The sequence below is a fragment of the Callorhinchus milii genome, unplaced genomic scaffold (assembly GCF_018977255.1).
Source record: "Callorhinchus milii isolate IMCB2004 unplaced genomic scaffold, IMCB_Cmil_1.0 Scaffold1, whole genome shotgun sequence".
In the NCBI taxonomy this organism is placed as follows: Eukaryota; Metazoa; Chordata; class Chondrichthyes; order Chimaeriformes; family Callorhinchidae; genus Callorhinchus; species Callorhinchus milii.
The window spans coordinates 119083251-119099009 of NW_024704742.1; the positions used below are offsets into that span (position 1 = coordinate 119083251).

Consider the following 15759-nt stretch of genomic DNA (forward strand, 5'->3'; position numbering starts at 1 on the left):
ATCTTATTAAAACTGAATTGAAACTCAAATCCCAATCACTTTTGGTGATATATAGTTGGGATCTAGTTAATCAATAAAAAAAACTCACAACTCACTTTGTGGATTTGTTAGTTTGGGTTCAATGTGAGTAAGAGGTTAGGAGACATGACAGGGCAACTGAAAAGGACTGACAGCTGAAATACACCTTTCAGTCAATGATCTGCTCTTCAGTTTAACATGAGAACAGAATGTACAAGTGTAATTTGGCGTCAAGTCTTAATTCAAAGCATTAAGACAGACGAGAATTAATACTGTTCTGTAAGGACAAAATAAACTGCTGATTTCTTTTGACATGCCTCCCGGGATTCTATGTTTATATTTAACAATATAATATATAAAATAATGTGGGTTATTACAGACAAGCCTTAACTTACTAATATAGTTGTTGTATTTACTTTTAAAGACTTGTCAATTATGTGGGTTCAAATAGAACTGCCAGTCTACAGAGGCCCAAAGTTATACTCAAATGATATAACGTATAAGAATAAACAAATCCAACACGTTTTATACAATTACTAGTGCTCGGTAAGTAAATTGCTTACATTATTTTGGGAAATGCTGAAGAGTTAACATATAATGCAATGCAGCTTGACAAACTGATCAAACTGGTTAACCCTGGTAATATGACATTCAGTGAACTATGCAATTCAAAAGGAAAATTAAGAGTTTAAGATGGACAATATCTCACAAAATTATATAAAATATGGTACTTTGTCTAACATCCGTAGCAAAAATGATCAACAAATCTCTGGTTCTATGAAGCCTGCAATAAGACAGCTCCCATTCATTACAAATTTCTTCTCACAGAGAGCACTAAGAATCTAAAAAGCATGGCTTCAGAAAGCTGTAGATGACAAATCAGTTGAGAGATTTAAGAGAAAGATGGATAGATACTTGGGGAGCAAAAATATTAAAGAATATTGTGAGAAGGTGGGAACAGTTTGTAGTACATTGCTATGGAGCGGTCTGTGGTGGAGTGGGCTCAATTGGACCAAATGTTTATATTTCCTTATGTTGTAATTCTATTACTTGTGTGTCAGTCTGGCTCAGCACTCTCCGAGTCAGAAGGTCGTCGCTTCAAGCTGATATTCCAATGCAGTGCTTGGATTTGCTGCATTATCGGAGGTGCTATCCTTCCCATTTGACACTCCTTTTCTGTAATCTACTTGCAACCATACAATGCTGGAAACATATTCAGATGTTTATCTGTAGACAGGTTTGCCCAGCTTCTCTTGATTTTAAGTTGGTATAATAGAACACAAAATTTGGTCTGAGTTGATTTCAGGGCTGCTGAATAGAAGATTAACCATCAACTTAATGAAGGGAAAGGATCAGCACACCTAGTTATGGGCTCCCTTATTCTTCCTTTTGAAAATAGGTTAAAATGCTAATTACAAGCAACTCTAGCTGAGAGCAGAGGCAGTGAGCAAAGTTCAAAAGCAAGGTCTCCTCGTCCCTGGCACAGTATCCCAGGCGATTTAATTTTCATTATAGATCACACAATTCATTACAAGCACACAAGGTGTAGATCTCGAGTGAGATCCGCCCTTATATCTGCCATACTGTACAAAATATCTGTTGACTCACACAAAACCTTTCTCTTGTGCCTTCTGGCTTGCACACATTAAAATGATAGCTTGTGCTTATTTGAAAACTAAGCTTTCGCTTCACAGCACAAATGTAAACATCATTCTCTGGAAAATGTAGGCGAAATAATGGAAACATTTTTATAGGTTGACTCCAGACCATCAGAATTTGCATTCTACAATACTTCAGATTAAACCACACCTATAAAGTGCGTAAACAGAGTGTACCTCTAATTAGGCAATGTTTATCTTCTGTAGACCACACTGCAAAATGACAAGTCAGAAATTGATTAGAAAAGCTTGCAGTATATTGTAAAAGGAAGCACTTAAAAATCTCAGACCAATTTATTGTACATATCTTCATGCCCGCGCTTGCCTCTCAGACCTGCTCAAACCCCACCCCTCTACCCATCCCCTTCCCTCAGCTGGCTCCGGCCTGCTGCATATCCCTCTCCCCCTTCTCTCCACCATCGGCAGCTGTTATTTCAGCCACTCTGGCCCAAAATCCCAACAAATGCAATAACGGTCACTGTTATTTTCACTGCGCATGCTTGCAGAACTTCCTGTGATAAAAAATGGATGTGTTCCTGGTCATCGGCTGCTAGTGTGCAGGAAGCAGTGACCTGATTTAGTATACAGGGTACCAGCTGGCTTTTCAAAGCATGCCTGCCAGCCTTCTGCCTGCATTTTTTTGAGTAAATGTTGGAGTTCACACTCCAATCGTACTATAAACAAACCTGTGTTGTAATGGGAGCCAAACATCTACAAGAGAGAGGACGTATTAAAGCAACTGATAAAATAATATATCAGAATGACTGTGGATAAGCCTAAGAAAGATCAAGTCACTCCTTTTCTGTAATAAGAGTAAAAAAAGTACTGTTATGTCAGCAGAAAGAGACAGCGTAAATTAAATTAAATAGTATTTTCGCTAATATAAAGGTGCAAGTTGGACATGATCTAGAATATTGTATATAGTTCTCCTCATCTAATCATACGGAAGGTGTTATTGCCCTTGAGAGTAGGGATCATTCAAAAAAAGGACAGCCCAGACTTTGTAGCAATGTCAATTTCTGAAAAATTCTTATGTTCCAATATTTAAAATTTACATTACTTCACCAAGACAACACTTAACTCACCTGGTTCTCAAACAAAATAACATATTTCACATAAGACCCACACGGATGTCAGCATTCATCATACACAACATAAATTAGAATTAAACAAGTGTTTTAACTCTCTGGAAAAGCACTGCTTGTGCTCTTCACTTATGAATCATTATTAACATTGCTTATTGGGCTTAAAAATAGCTGTGGTGTTGAAGGTAAGTCATCATTCAGGAAGTGAAGCTTTAAAAAAAAATTGCCTACAGAATTACAGTTATGTAATTCTAAGCAAAAATACATCACAGCAGCACCAGTCAAGTAATGTGTTGATGTGGATCTATAGGAAACATAGGTCTACAGAGACTACCAAAGAACTTGTAAATTCCGTTGAAACTTGGAATAGCAGTGTACTAAAAGACAACACAGAAAATAAAAGTAATAATGATCCTTGCACTTTATAAAGTGCCTTATTCACGCTAAGACATCTCAAAGAGTATCACAGGAAGCTGCTGTGCTGCAGATCATCCAAAACTCTGCAGCTCGTGTATTCTCACGGACCAGACTCCGCGACCCCATCACTCCCACCCTCGCCCGACTCCACTGGCTCCTCATCCCCCAGAGGATCGAGTTCAAGATCCTTGTCCTCACCTTTAAGGCCATTCATGGCTTTGCTCCCTCCTACCTCTCTGACCTGCTGAATCCCTACCGACCTGACCGCTCCCTCCGTTCATCAGGCTCTGGTCTGCTCCATGTCTCCCGCCCGACCCGCCCTACCATCGGGGGCCGGGCTTTCAGCCTTTCTGCCCCCACACTCTGGAACTCCATCCCCTGGTCCCTTCTCCTCGCTTCCTCCCTTGCATCCTTCAAGGCCGGTCTCAAGACCCTTCTCTTCGACTGTGCCTTTGGTCTCCCTCCCACCTCTCTGCCTTCCCTCACCCCTACACCACCCCTCCCCCATGCTCGGGCCCCGACATCTGACTGTTCAGCGCTTTGGGACATCCTCCCGACGTGAAAGGCGCTCTATAAATGTAATTTTGTTGTTGTTGTTGTTGTTGTTGATGACTGTGTATTTGGAGGTCAAAGCAGAAGCCAATTCACACACACAATATCTCACAAACAACCATGAAGTGAATGACCAGAGAGTGTTGGTCAGGATATTGGAAATCATAGAAACGTACAGCACAAAAAGAGGCCATTCGGCCCATCGAGTTTGTACCAGCTCTTTGAATAGAGCAATGTAATGTCAATCCCACTCCCCAGCCCTTTCCCCATAACCCTGCAGACCCGTCCTCCTCAAATACCCGTCCACCGCGCTTTTAAAAGTAGTTATTGAATCGGCCTCGACCACCCTTTCAGGCAATGTTAATATATATATATATATGCTCCTGCAACAGCAATAAAATACCAACACAATGGCATATTTGCACTGATCAATGCACCTCAAAGATGCCACTTCTCCACTTGGCTAACCAAAACCATGAGAAATGATTAACATTCTTTATCCAAGATGTGCTACATTGGAATCAGATAATCTGCATCAAATTATCCACCCCTACTGTATTTAACTTCACATTGTTGTGATTCGAGCTAGATTTTTAATAAAAGCTGAGCAATATTTATACAAGATGATCTGGAAGAAATTTCTTAATACCACACGCATCTTTCATTATTCTGTGCACAATTCAGGTAATATGGTACAGCAGTTTTAACAGCATGCAAATCACCAGATGTTGGATATGTGACTTCATCAGAATTTATTGATCATATACTTCCTTTTATATTATTAACCCTGAGGAATATTGTGCTTCAGAATCCTTTCCACACACCAGCCAATCCCTGGCTTCTTTGACAAAATACTGGGTAGATATCACCTAAAACCATTTACTCAGGATCCTTACTGGCAGCAGCAAGGCAGAGTTTCATCCCTTTATCCCATGCTTTTGGCACAGATTCAAAGATGAGGTCAGAATGCAAGGACAATGTTCCAATCCACTTAGCCATTAAGTCCATCATTGACCGGATTTGTCCATTCAGTTTAAACAAGTAAATCTTATATGTTCACCCTGCCAGATTTATTCACCCAAATCCACATGAGTTTATGTTATCCAGTTAAGTTTAATCATAGAAGTGGTTTACCAACTTAAAACCTGGTTTACCTACCTGACGTCTTGAAATTGATTTGCCAGAAGAAAACGGTTTTTGAAACAAAACCAAGAATAATGCAGATCTGACAATAAAGAAGACAAAGTTAGAACTTAACCACTGAGATCAGTTTAATATTCTAGGTTTAAAAATAGAGTTAACAATATGCAAATATATATTTCCCAGAAATTTATTTTGCCTGATCTATACTTTTGAGGCAGAGAATGATTCTAAAGATGCTGTTGATCTTTAGATACTGCCAAACTACTATTGTATTGACCTACACAGTGACGGTTTATGCTACACAGAGACATTAGGAGTCTCTGTAGCCCAGTGGTTAGAGCGCTCGCCTTGTGAGCGAGAGACCTGGGTTCGATTCTTGGCAGGGAACCTTAGGCAAGTTTCCTTACTTCACATGCCTGATAATAATCCCTCAAGAAAAAAAAACACAATAATAATTTGGTCACTCAATCCATGACTGTTTTTGGGATTATGAAGACAAATTGGCTGCTGCGTTTCGCCCACAAAATATACAGTCAATTCACTTTACAGTATATTCTGTGAAGTGTTTTGAGACATCCAGAAGATGTGAAAAGTGCTATATCAAATGCAAGGATTATTATTCTGCTCTACAGCTGCTCTTTTATTCTCACGTACCCAGCCAAGTCAACCATGAGTGCTATATATCTACCCTTGCTTAATCAAAATCAATTTTGAACCGAAAGAACTGGACGACGTTGAGCATTAAATCACTTCAGTGAAATACAATAGGCTTAAATCAAACCTTGTAAAATATTGGCTATAATTTAGTGAAACCTGTAATGGGAGAAACACATTCACAGAATTATGCACAGGCTTTAATGGTGAAGCAAATCCAAATTATTTCTCCTACAGAGTCTGTAGCTCACAGTGATAATAGAACGTGTTCTTTATAAGTAATCTGACGTATTCCCACAATCCCTTTGCCTTGCTCCCTCTCTTGCCTCCTTCAAGGCATGACTCAAGACCCTCCTTTTCAACCGTGCCTTCAGCCGCCCTCCTATCTCTCTGGCCTCCCTCATCCCAACCCTGCCCACCCCACGGTCCTGATCTCTGACTGATCCCTGCATTGGGACGACCTCCTAACGTGAAAGACGCTTTACAAATGTAAGATTAGTTTTCATGGGCTTCTGCAATACAATACGATTACATATCAATACACCTTAAAAGAAACTTATAGTCATCAGTGACCATATATAGGTCAGAGAAACCTGTAAAGCCAGCAGATTTTTGAAACATTATCGCAGCTCTTTAACATGCATATATCAAACTCACCCCAACTGGATTATGAAGACAAACTGGACAATGTGAACCACTTTAAGGAGGTCATATGATTCAAAAATTCCGAGGACCTTAAGGAATTTAGCCAGACACAGCAAGACGATGTATCTGGTTAACCTGTAACAGAGATATCAAAAGACTGAATCAGACCTCACAACATGAAAACATGGATTAAATAACTCAGGAAACGAATAGGTTAAGGTCTGAATGAATATTTCTTGCACCGTAATAGCTGCAATGTCTACAGGCCAGTAGGGTACAATATCTGACACATATCAAAGTTATTTTCATTGCTCTTTTAGATTTCCCCACAAAATATGCGAGGATAGATAAGCACATGTATGATGGGCTTTGCCCATCAAGCAGGGAGCTCAGTGATCATCTGTTCACATTCAGAGTTACAATTTTTAATAATACTAGTAATAATACTTGCATTTGATATAGCGCCTTATCACGTCTTCCGAGACGTCTCAAAGCACTTCACAGAATATACTGTAAAGTGACTGAATATTTTGTGGGCGAAACTTGATGCCCGATCAATAGACAGATTTTCACATTTACTGTCACGTATCTTGGATAAGATTAGTTATCCACTCTGGAGAGAATAGATGGTTGAACTCCAAATCAGGTTGTGTGTTACTAGTTGCCTTTGAAGACAGGTTTGATTTTGGAGACAAGTTGGTCATGTAAGTGCAGTATTATACATTTCTCCCTTCCCAAGGGAGGATGAAGAACAGTTCATGTGGTGAACGGAGGGAAGTGAATCAGCATACACTGATCCAAGTGAATGGTATTTTACACACTTTCACATTGAAGGAACAGAAATCTCGCCACCAGGAGCAACAGCTAGAATGCCCAAGAGATGTTATTTTTATTATTATTATAATAGATGTTACCGTACACATCAAAGTGTGTGTATTACACAATGCTTTGTATGAAATAATTGATGTTTAAATTTGAAAAATGCTCGTTTCCCTTCACAAAATCAGCTATACTTGAAGCAGTTAATACGACAGGGAAGTTTTTACTTTAATCTTGCCTACAATTAGATTTTTTTTAAGGTTCAGAAATCTTGGAAAGATTGAGAAATTAGGTCTGTATTACCTGGGTTAAGGGTCAATTGAGTAAGAAAACATTTTTGCCTGTTCAAATGAAAGCAACATGAAAGAAACCACAGGAAGTTAGGTTAAACAAACAGCTGTGATGTGGAATGATAAACAAACAAATAAATAATAACTTGGGTCATTCAATCCACGACTGTTTGTGGGACACTGCCGTGCGCACTTGGCTGCCGCGTTTTGCCCACGATATATAGTCCATTCACTTTACAGTATATATTCTGTGAAGCGCTTTGAGATGTCTGGAGGACTTGAAAAGGCGCTATATCAAATGCAAGGATGTTATTATATTATTAACATTTCAAAACACTTTACAATGACTGAGTTGGAGTCTGACATATGTTCGTGTGCATAGGGTGGCAAAAAGCAGAGAGTTACATTTTCATGCAGGGAGGGAGGGAAACAGGTTCTCTTTGAAGCAGAGTTGACAGGTCAATGGAAGTTCAGAATCCACCCTTGTGCTCTCAGTCGCCTGGTACCTGGGCCAAGCAGGTTTGTATTAAGGCACTGTTGATAATGGACCAGTCAGTCTGGCCAGGACTTAGAAGAACTGACCAGTCATTAGGCGCAGGAATTCTTCCCACTAAGGGTCTTTTAATCATGTACCAAAGGTCCTCGCAGGCAGGGTGGTATTACTGATGTTCTATCCTTAATAGCTTTGTTCTTATAGATTTGAATTCCTGTTGTGATGTACATAACGTAAACTGCATAAACCAGCTTTCTGGCCACTCCACGTCTTCCGCCCTACCATCGGTGGCCTCTTTGCCCCCACCCTTTGGAACTCCATCCCACAACCCCTTCACCTTGCTCCCTCTCTTGCTTCTTCAAGGCACGACTCAAGACCTCCTTTTTGACAGTGCCTTCAGCCGCCCTCCTACTCCCTCTACTCTCCCTCACCATAACCCTGCCCCCCCCATGCTCGGGTCCTAATCCCCGACTGTTCAACACCTTGGGACATCCTCCCGACGTGAAAGGTGCTTTACAAATGTAATTGTGTTGTTGTTTCTGTATAATGATTTTTGGACTGTAAACTGACATCACTATAAAACATAAATGTTATTAAAGCTACTTCCGCCCTTGGTCTAATCATGGGTAAAGAATGCAGCAATGGGTTGTGCTTTCCTTCAGTTCCCTGGGGATCCATGTTTTACTGTGGACTAGCTATATATGTACCTATGCGATCACTAAGATTTGATATTAGTTACTTATGAAGCGCTTTAGAGACATTTCAATAAGCTAAAGTGCAAGTTTCTTTTTGTGTTGGTGAAGGGAGGGAGGGAGCGAGGAGGGGGGAAATGGTCAGGGTGAGGGGGGGGAAGGAGGGGGCGAGGAGGGGATAGAGAGTCGAGAGGGGAGCTGAAGGCACGGTCAAAGAGAAAGGTCTTGAGACCGGCCTTGAAGGAGGAAAGAGAGGAAGCAATGTGAAGGCACTGGGGGATGGAGTTCCAGAGCCTCGGGGCTGAGAGGCTGAAGCCCGGCCACCGATGGTAGGGCGGTTGCGGGGGGGGTGGATGTGGAGCAGACCGGAGCCAGAGGAACGGAGGGTATGGGCAGGTAGATAGGGGGATAGTAGGTCGGAGAGGTAGGAGGGAGCGAGGCCGTGAATGGCCTTTGTAGGCGAGGATGAGGATCTTGAATTCGACGCTCCTCACCTCAGGCACTGACAGCATCACCATCCATGGTTGCACACTCCACCTTACTAACCCAGTCTGGAACCTTGGGGTCTTGTTTGACCCTCAACTATCCTTTCTACCCCACAACTGCGCCATGACCTGCTTTGCCTTTCCCCACCTCCGCAACGTCGCCCGGCTCCGCCACTGTCTCACACCGCAGCCCGCCGAAACCCTCATACACGCCTTTATTACATCGAAGCTCGACTATGCAAACTCACTGCTTGTCGGCCTCCCCAACTCCTCCCTCCACAGGCTGCAGATCAGCCAGAACTCTGCAGCACGTGTCCTCTCCCGCACTAGGCCGTGAACCTATCACCCCCATCCTTGCCCAACTCCACTGGCTTCCCATCACACAGAGGATACAGTTCAAGATCCTGGTCCTCATCTTCAAAGGCCTTCACGGTCTTGCTCCTCCCTACCTCTCCGACCTCCTAACCCCCTACCACCCTGTTCGCTCCCTCTGCTCAGTGGGCTCTGGCCTGCTTCACGTCCCCCGCCTTGCTTCCCCCACTATCGGCGGGCGGGCCTTCCGCCACTCTGCACCCACCCTCTGGAACTCCATCTCGCAGTCCTCCCTCGCCACCTTCAAGACCCACCTTAAGACCCTCCTTTTTGACCGTGCTTCTGATCTCCCTGCTTCCCCCCTTACCCAACCCCCTCCCCCACCCCGACCCTCAGCTTGGGTCCGTAACTCTGCCTGTGCAGCACCTTGGGACGTCCTCCCGACGTGAAAGGCGCTATAGAAATGTAATGTTGTTCTTGTTGTTGTAGAATCCTAGTCTTCGCTGAATGAAATGACTTCAGTCAGGGCAGCAGTAGGGATGGTACAATTAACTGATTTTCAATACGCTTTAAACTAACAGGGTTCTCATTCTTGATTGGGTGCGGAGTGGATGACTGACTGTTTTCCTTCTGAACAAAAGCTGAACTAATCGTCGTACCTGCACCCCAACTGCTACCCTAGAGCCTGAGACTTCACTGCGCTCCGATACGTGACCCCGCGCCAAGGAGGCTGCCGTATACAACAATAATTCTCGCATTTGGTAATAGTGCCCTACCTCATCGTCAGGATATTTCAAAAACACTTCACAGGATTTACTGTGTGTATGCTGTGGGTGAAACGCAAATACGGTGTGTTGGGACTGGCGCAGTTTCAAACTGAGTGAGATTCCAGGGGGACGAGAAATGGTTTCCATTGGGGGAGTTGTGAATTGTTTCCATTCCTTTGGATGAGATGTTAAACACAGGTCCCTGTCTGCCTGATCAGGTGCCGGTTACAGTTCCTGTGGCACTATTGGAAAAGGGAGTTATTCCTGGTCAATAAATCCCTCAGATAACATGGATCGTTCACTCCGTGACTGTTTGTGGGACCAATGCAAGGATTATTATTGTTATTTAAAGGAGCTGCCGCCAGTGACAGGGGCTCAGGCCGCTCTACCGCTCCACTCTAGCCTCGGCCAAATCGTCCTTCTACTCCAGGATAATCCTGGAGGCGAAGAACAACCCCAGGCTACTGTTTTCTACCACATCCCGACTCCTCCGTCCCCCCCGCCACCCCGCGCAGGTCATCTCCTCCAACCTTCACTGCGAGGAGATGCTGGATTTCCTTGAATCCCAAATCAAGGGAATTCGCTCCACGGTCACTTCCCCTCCAACTTCCACCCACCCCCACCCCTCCCTCCCACACTCAGACTCCTACCCATCCTCCCCTACACACTTTCGTACCCGTTTCCCCACCCTCTGTCACCAAACTCATCCTATCCCTGAAACCAACCACCTGCTCCCTTGACCCCATCCCCACTCCACTCCTTATCTCCCAGCTCCACCTCCTTGCCCCACATATCACAGACATCGTCAACCTGTCCCTCTCCTCTGGCTCTGTTCCCATTCCCTTAAAAACTGCCACCATCACTCCCACCTTGAAAAAACCCTCCCTTGATGCGTCGCAGCTATCAAGCTACCGGCCCATCTCCAACCTCCCCTTCCTGTCCAAGGTTCTGGAAAGAGTTGTCGCCTCCCAACTGCGCTCTTTCCTCTCCACCCATTCATTATTCGAACCCCTTCAGTCGGGTTTCCGTGCTGCCCATAGCACAGAAACTGCCCTGGTCAAGGTCACCAATGACATCCTGACCATCTGTGACCAGGGCTCCCTCTGCCTCCTCGTCCTCCTCGACCTATCGGCAGCATTCGATACGGTCGACCACGCTATCCTCCTCCACCGCTTGTCCTCCCACCTCAACCTTCAAGGCCCTGTCCTTGAGTGGTTTAGGTCGTACCTCTCCCATCGTCTTCACTTTGTTTCCACGAACGGTTTTTCCTCCACCCCTCGCACTGTCTCGTGCGGTGTCCCTCAGGGCTCTGTCCTCGGTCCCCTCCTCTTCACCCTCTATATGCTCCCCCTCGGTGACATCATCCGCAGACATGGGGTTAACTTCCACATGTATGCGGATGACACCCAACTCTACCTTTCCTCCTCTACCCTCAACTCCACGACCACCGATGTCCTGACAGCTGCCTGTCCGACATCGAGTCCTGGACGAGAGACAACTTTCTTCAGCTCAACGTGCGTAAAACTGAGGCCCTCCTGATTGGCTCACGTCAGCGCCTCCGCACCTCAGGCGCTGACAACATCAGCATCCAAGGCTGCACTCTCCACCTCTCAAAGCCAGTCAGGAACCTCGGGGTTCTGTTCGACCCTGAGCTGTCCTTTCTCCCTCACATCCGCACCACAACTGGCACCGCCTTCCATCACCTCCGGAACATCGCCAGACTACGGCACTACCTCACCCCTCACGCTGCTGAAACTCTGGTCCACGCCTTTGTCACCTCAAGGCTGGACTATGGGAACTCTCTCCTCGCCGGCCTTCCCGGCACCTCCCTCCACAAGCTGCAGGTCATTCAGAACTCTGCAGCTCGTGTACTGTCCCGCACCAGGCTTCGCGACCACATCACTCCCACCCTCGCTCGCCTCCACTGGCTCCCCATCCCCAGAGGATCGAATTCAAGATCCTCATCCTCACCTACAAGGCCATTCACGGCCTTGCTCCCTCCTACCTCTCCGACCTACTATCCCCCTACCTACCTGCCCGTACCCTCCGTTCCTCTGGCTCCGGTCTGCTCCACATCCCCCGCCCCAACCGCCCTACCATCGGTGGCCGGGCCTTCAGCCTCTCAGCCCCGAGGCTCTGGAACTCTATCCCCCAGTGCCTTCGCCGCCTCCTCCCTTTCCTCCTTCAAGGCCGGTCTCAAGACCTTTCTCTTTGACCGTGCCTTCAGCTCCCCTCTCGACTCTCTACCCCCTCCTCGCTCCCTCCCTTCCCTCCCCTCACCCTGACCATTTCCCCCCCAATGCTCGGGTCCTGACCCAACTGTACAGCGCCTTGGGACGTCCTCCCGACGTGAAAGGCGCTCAATAAATGGAATCTTGTTGTTGTTGTTGTGTTGCTGTCCAGGGCCGGGGGTGGGGGGGGGGGGGGGGAGGCCGGGCCGGGGGTGGGGAGGGCCGGGGGGGGGGGGGGAGGGCCGGGGGGGGGGGGGGGAGGGCCGGGGGTGGGGGGGGGGGGGGAGGCCGGGGGGGGGGGGGGAGGGCCGGGCTGAGCCCCGCTTGGGAGGCCCTGGAGTGACCGGGAGGCGGAGGTGGTGATGTACCTGGAGTTGGGCACATCCACGGGGCCCAGTCTGGCGCTCGCCATCACGTTGCTGCTGTATTTCTCGTCCATGGTTCGGGGGCGGGAGCCGCCTCAGCCCTCACCGCTGCTCATGGTCGGGGGGGAGGGAGGGAGGGAGGGAGAGGCCGGGAGGAGCCGCGCTTCACACACTCACACACACACACCGGCGGCTGACACGTCAAGTCAGGCGCCCGGACCTCGATCCCGCCGTCACCCAGAGCGGAGCGGGGCCTGGAGGCGGCGGCGGGGACACAACACAGGCCTCACAGCAGAGCGGAGCTCCCCACACAGCGCCCCCCACTGGCCACAACTCCCCACACAGCGCCCCCCACTGGCCACAACTCCCCACACAGCGCCCCCACTGGCCACAACTCCCCCACAGCGCCCCCCACTGGCCACAACTCCCCCCACAGCGCCCCCACTGGCCACAACTCCCCACACAGCGCCCCCACATGGCCACAACTCCCCACACAGCGCCCCCCACTGGCCACAACTCCCCACACAGCGCCCCCCACTGGCCACAACTCCCCACACAGCGCCCCCCACTGGCCACAACTCCCCACACAGCGCCCCCCACTGGCCACAACTCCCCACACAGCGCCCCCACTGGCCACAACTCCCCACACAGCGCCCCCCACTGGCCACAACTCCCCACACAGCGCCCCCCACTGGCCACAACTCCCCACACAGCGCCCCCACTGGCCACAACTCCCCACACAGCGCCCCCCACTGGCCACAACTCCCACACAGCGCCCCCACTGGCCACAACTCCCCACAGCGCCCCCCACTGGCCACAACTGCCCACACAGCGCTCCCCCCCCCCAACTCCCCACACAGCGTCCCCCCACTGGCCACAACTCCCCCCACAGTGCCCCCCCAACTCCCCCACAGTGCCCCCCCCCCCCACTGGCCACAACTCCCCACACTACGCCCTCCACTGGCCATAGTGCCCCCCGTACAGGCAGAGGGTGTAAGAGGGCGGCTGAGACACGGTCCAAAAGCAGGATCTTGAGTTCCAAAGAGTGGGGCAGAGAGGCTGAAAGCCCGGCCACCGATGGTAGGGCGGGAGACATGGAGCAGCCCGGAGACTGCTGAGCGGAGGGAGCGGAGAGGTTGATAGGGGGTCAGCAGGTCAGAGATGTAGGAGGGGGCAAAGCCGCGGAGGGCCTTGAATGTGAGGACGAGGATTTTGAATTCTACCCTCTGAGGGACGGGGAGCCAGTGGAGCTGGCGAGGGTGGGGGTGATGGGGTCACGGCGCCCGGTGCGGGAGAGGACGCGAGCTGCAGAGTTCTGGGTGATCTTGTGGAGGGAAGAGTTGGGGAGGCCGAGAAGGAGGGAGTTTCTGTCGTCGAGCCTTGAGGTGAGGAATGCGCGATTGAGGGCTTTGATGGCCTGAGGGGTGAGGCAGTGACAGAGTCGGACAGTGTAGCGGAGGTGGGAGAGAAAGGGCAATTGAGGGTTGAGCAAGACGCCCGGGTTCCTGAGTGACTTGGTGAGGAGGAGTGTGAATCCGTGGATGCTGATGCTGCCGGTGCCTGAGGTGCGGAGGCGCTGACAGGAGCCAATCAGGAGAGCCTCAGTCTCGCTGACATTCAGCTGTAGAAAGTTGGCTCTCATCCAGGACTTGATGTCAGACAGACTGTCTGTCAGGACGTCAGTCGTCCTGGAATCGAGGGTGGAGACAGAGAGAGAGTTGGGTGTCATCCGTGTCCAGGTGGAAGTTGACCGGATGATATCACCAAGTGGGAGCGCGTAGAGGTTGAAGAGGAGGGGACCGAGACAGAGCCCTGAGGAACACCACACGAGACTGTGCGGGGCCTGGAAGAGACAACTTAATTTAGGCAGTACTGTTCATGAGGGTACTATCTCAGAGCACTTGACAGTGTTCCCCCCTTCTCCCCCCTTTATAAAGATAATGCTTACATTTGGTGCTGCTCCTTTCTCATCAGGACGCGTCTTAATGCGCTTCACAGCATTTACTGTAAAGTGTGGAGATTGGGTATTTTGTTGGTGAAATGCAGTCGCCAATTTGCGCAGAGCAATGTCTCACAAACACCTACAAATTGAATGGCCTATTTTATTTGGGAGATTGTTGGCTCGGACACCGAGAGAAACTCCATTCTCTAATTGAACAGTGTTATGAGATCTTTAACATCTACCTGAACTGGCAGACAGGCTCGGTTTGACATCTCATCCAAAAGATGGCACTTTGAATAATGCAGTTTGAACAAAACTGTTCTGGTTTAACTTGCCAGTCCCCAAATAAAAAAAAACACTCTTTCTTTCAAAGCCCAAATTCACCAAATACAGTAGCTAGCTAATCCCCTCTTGAATTTGCTGTCACAATCTCCCTCCTTCCATTCACTGGGTGTATTCCACATATTCGTTGCTCTCTGTGTAATTATAGTCTGACCCTGTTATAGTGCCCCGTGGGTTCAGATATAGTGTGGGAACACAGTGGACCTGCACATTTGCTCACTCAAGCGCTCTGGGATGCTATCCCGCATGAAGGGTGCTATATAAATGCAAGTGGTTGTTGTTGTTGACTTCAGCTCTAACTGGGCTCCAAAGCACAAAGGTTTCAACAGAGCCCCCAGCAAAGGCCAAAATGCTCAAGGTAGTCGATACTGCGCACCAGCCGGCTTTCTGTACATGACCTGTAGGTGCAGAGGGGCTCAATGACATCAACAGCATCAGCGGTGACCCTGACAGCCCTAGAAGTGCTTGCGAGTGACCACACTATAACGTGCTATTTTAAAACACGGGGTCTCATTTTATGGATCCAAATGGCAAATTACAATGGAGTCAGACTGTATATCAAACTGTCTGTTCATCTTCCTTCTCCTGAGCTTGAGTCAGCGTCCTTGAGATTGTGACTGAAAACTGTATTCCTAGGGTTCAGTTTATCTACAGGATCTATTCTGGGATTTCCCATTATAAAGATATAATGAAAAGTTTGCTATTTTTAGCACTTAGCACACGATCGACTCTGAAGAGTTCAGAAAATGATGTGGTTATTGCACAGGACCCTTACTGTAGGACTATCAGTGTCTCAGAGCTATCTCCAGAATCAGCCTGGAAAAATCCATCACAGTGCATTCAGTGGGC

The 15759-nt window shown here is 48.0% G+C and overlaps 1 protein-coding gene across 1 annotated transcript in view; it reads right to left on the minus strand.

Annotated features, from left to right (window-relative positions):
* Positions 1–12941, minus strand: part of slc30a5 (solute carrier family 30 member 5) — a 33029-nt gene extending 20088 nt beyond the window's left edge. Inside the window, exons 1-3 of the mRNA XM_042334927.1 lie at positions 12630–12941; positions 6185–6307; positions 4889–4955 (exon numbers count right to left, since the gene is read on the minus strand). Coding sequence (XP_042190861.1) covers positions 4889–4955; positions 6185–6307; positions 12630–12700 — 261 coding nt within the window. The 5' untranslated portion in view covers positions 12701–12941. The remainder of the gene's footprint in view (positions 1–4888; positions 4956–6184; positions 6308–12629) is intronic.
* Positions 12942–15759: the final 2818 nt, after the last annotated feature.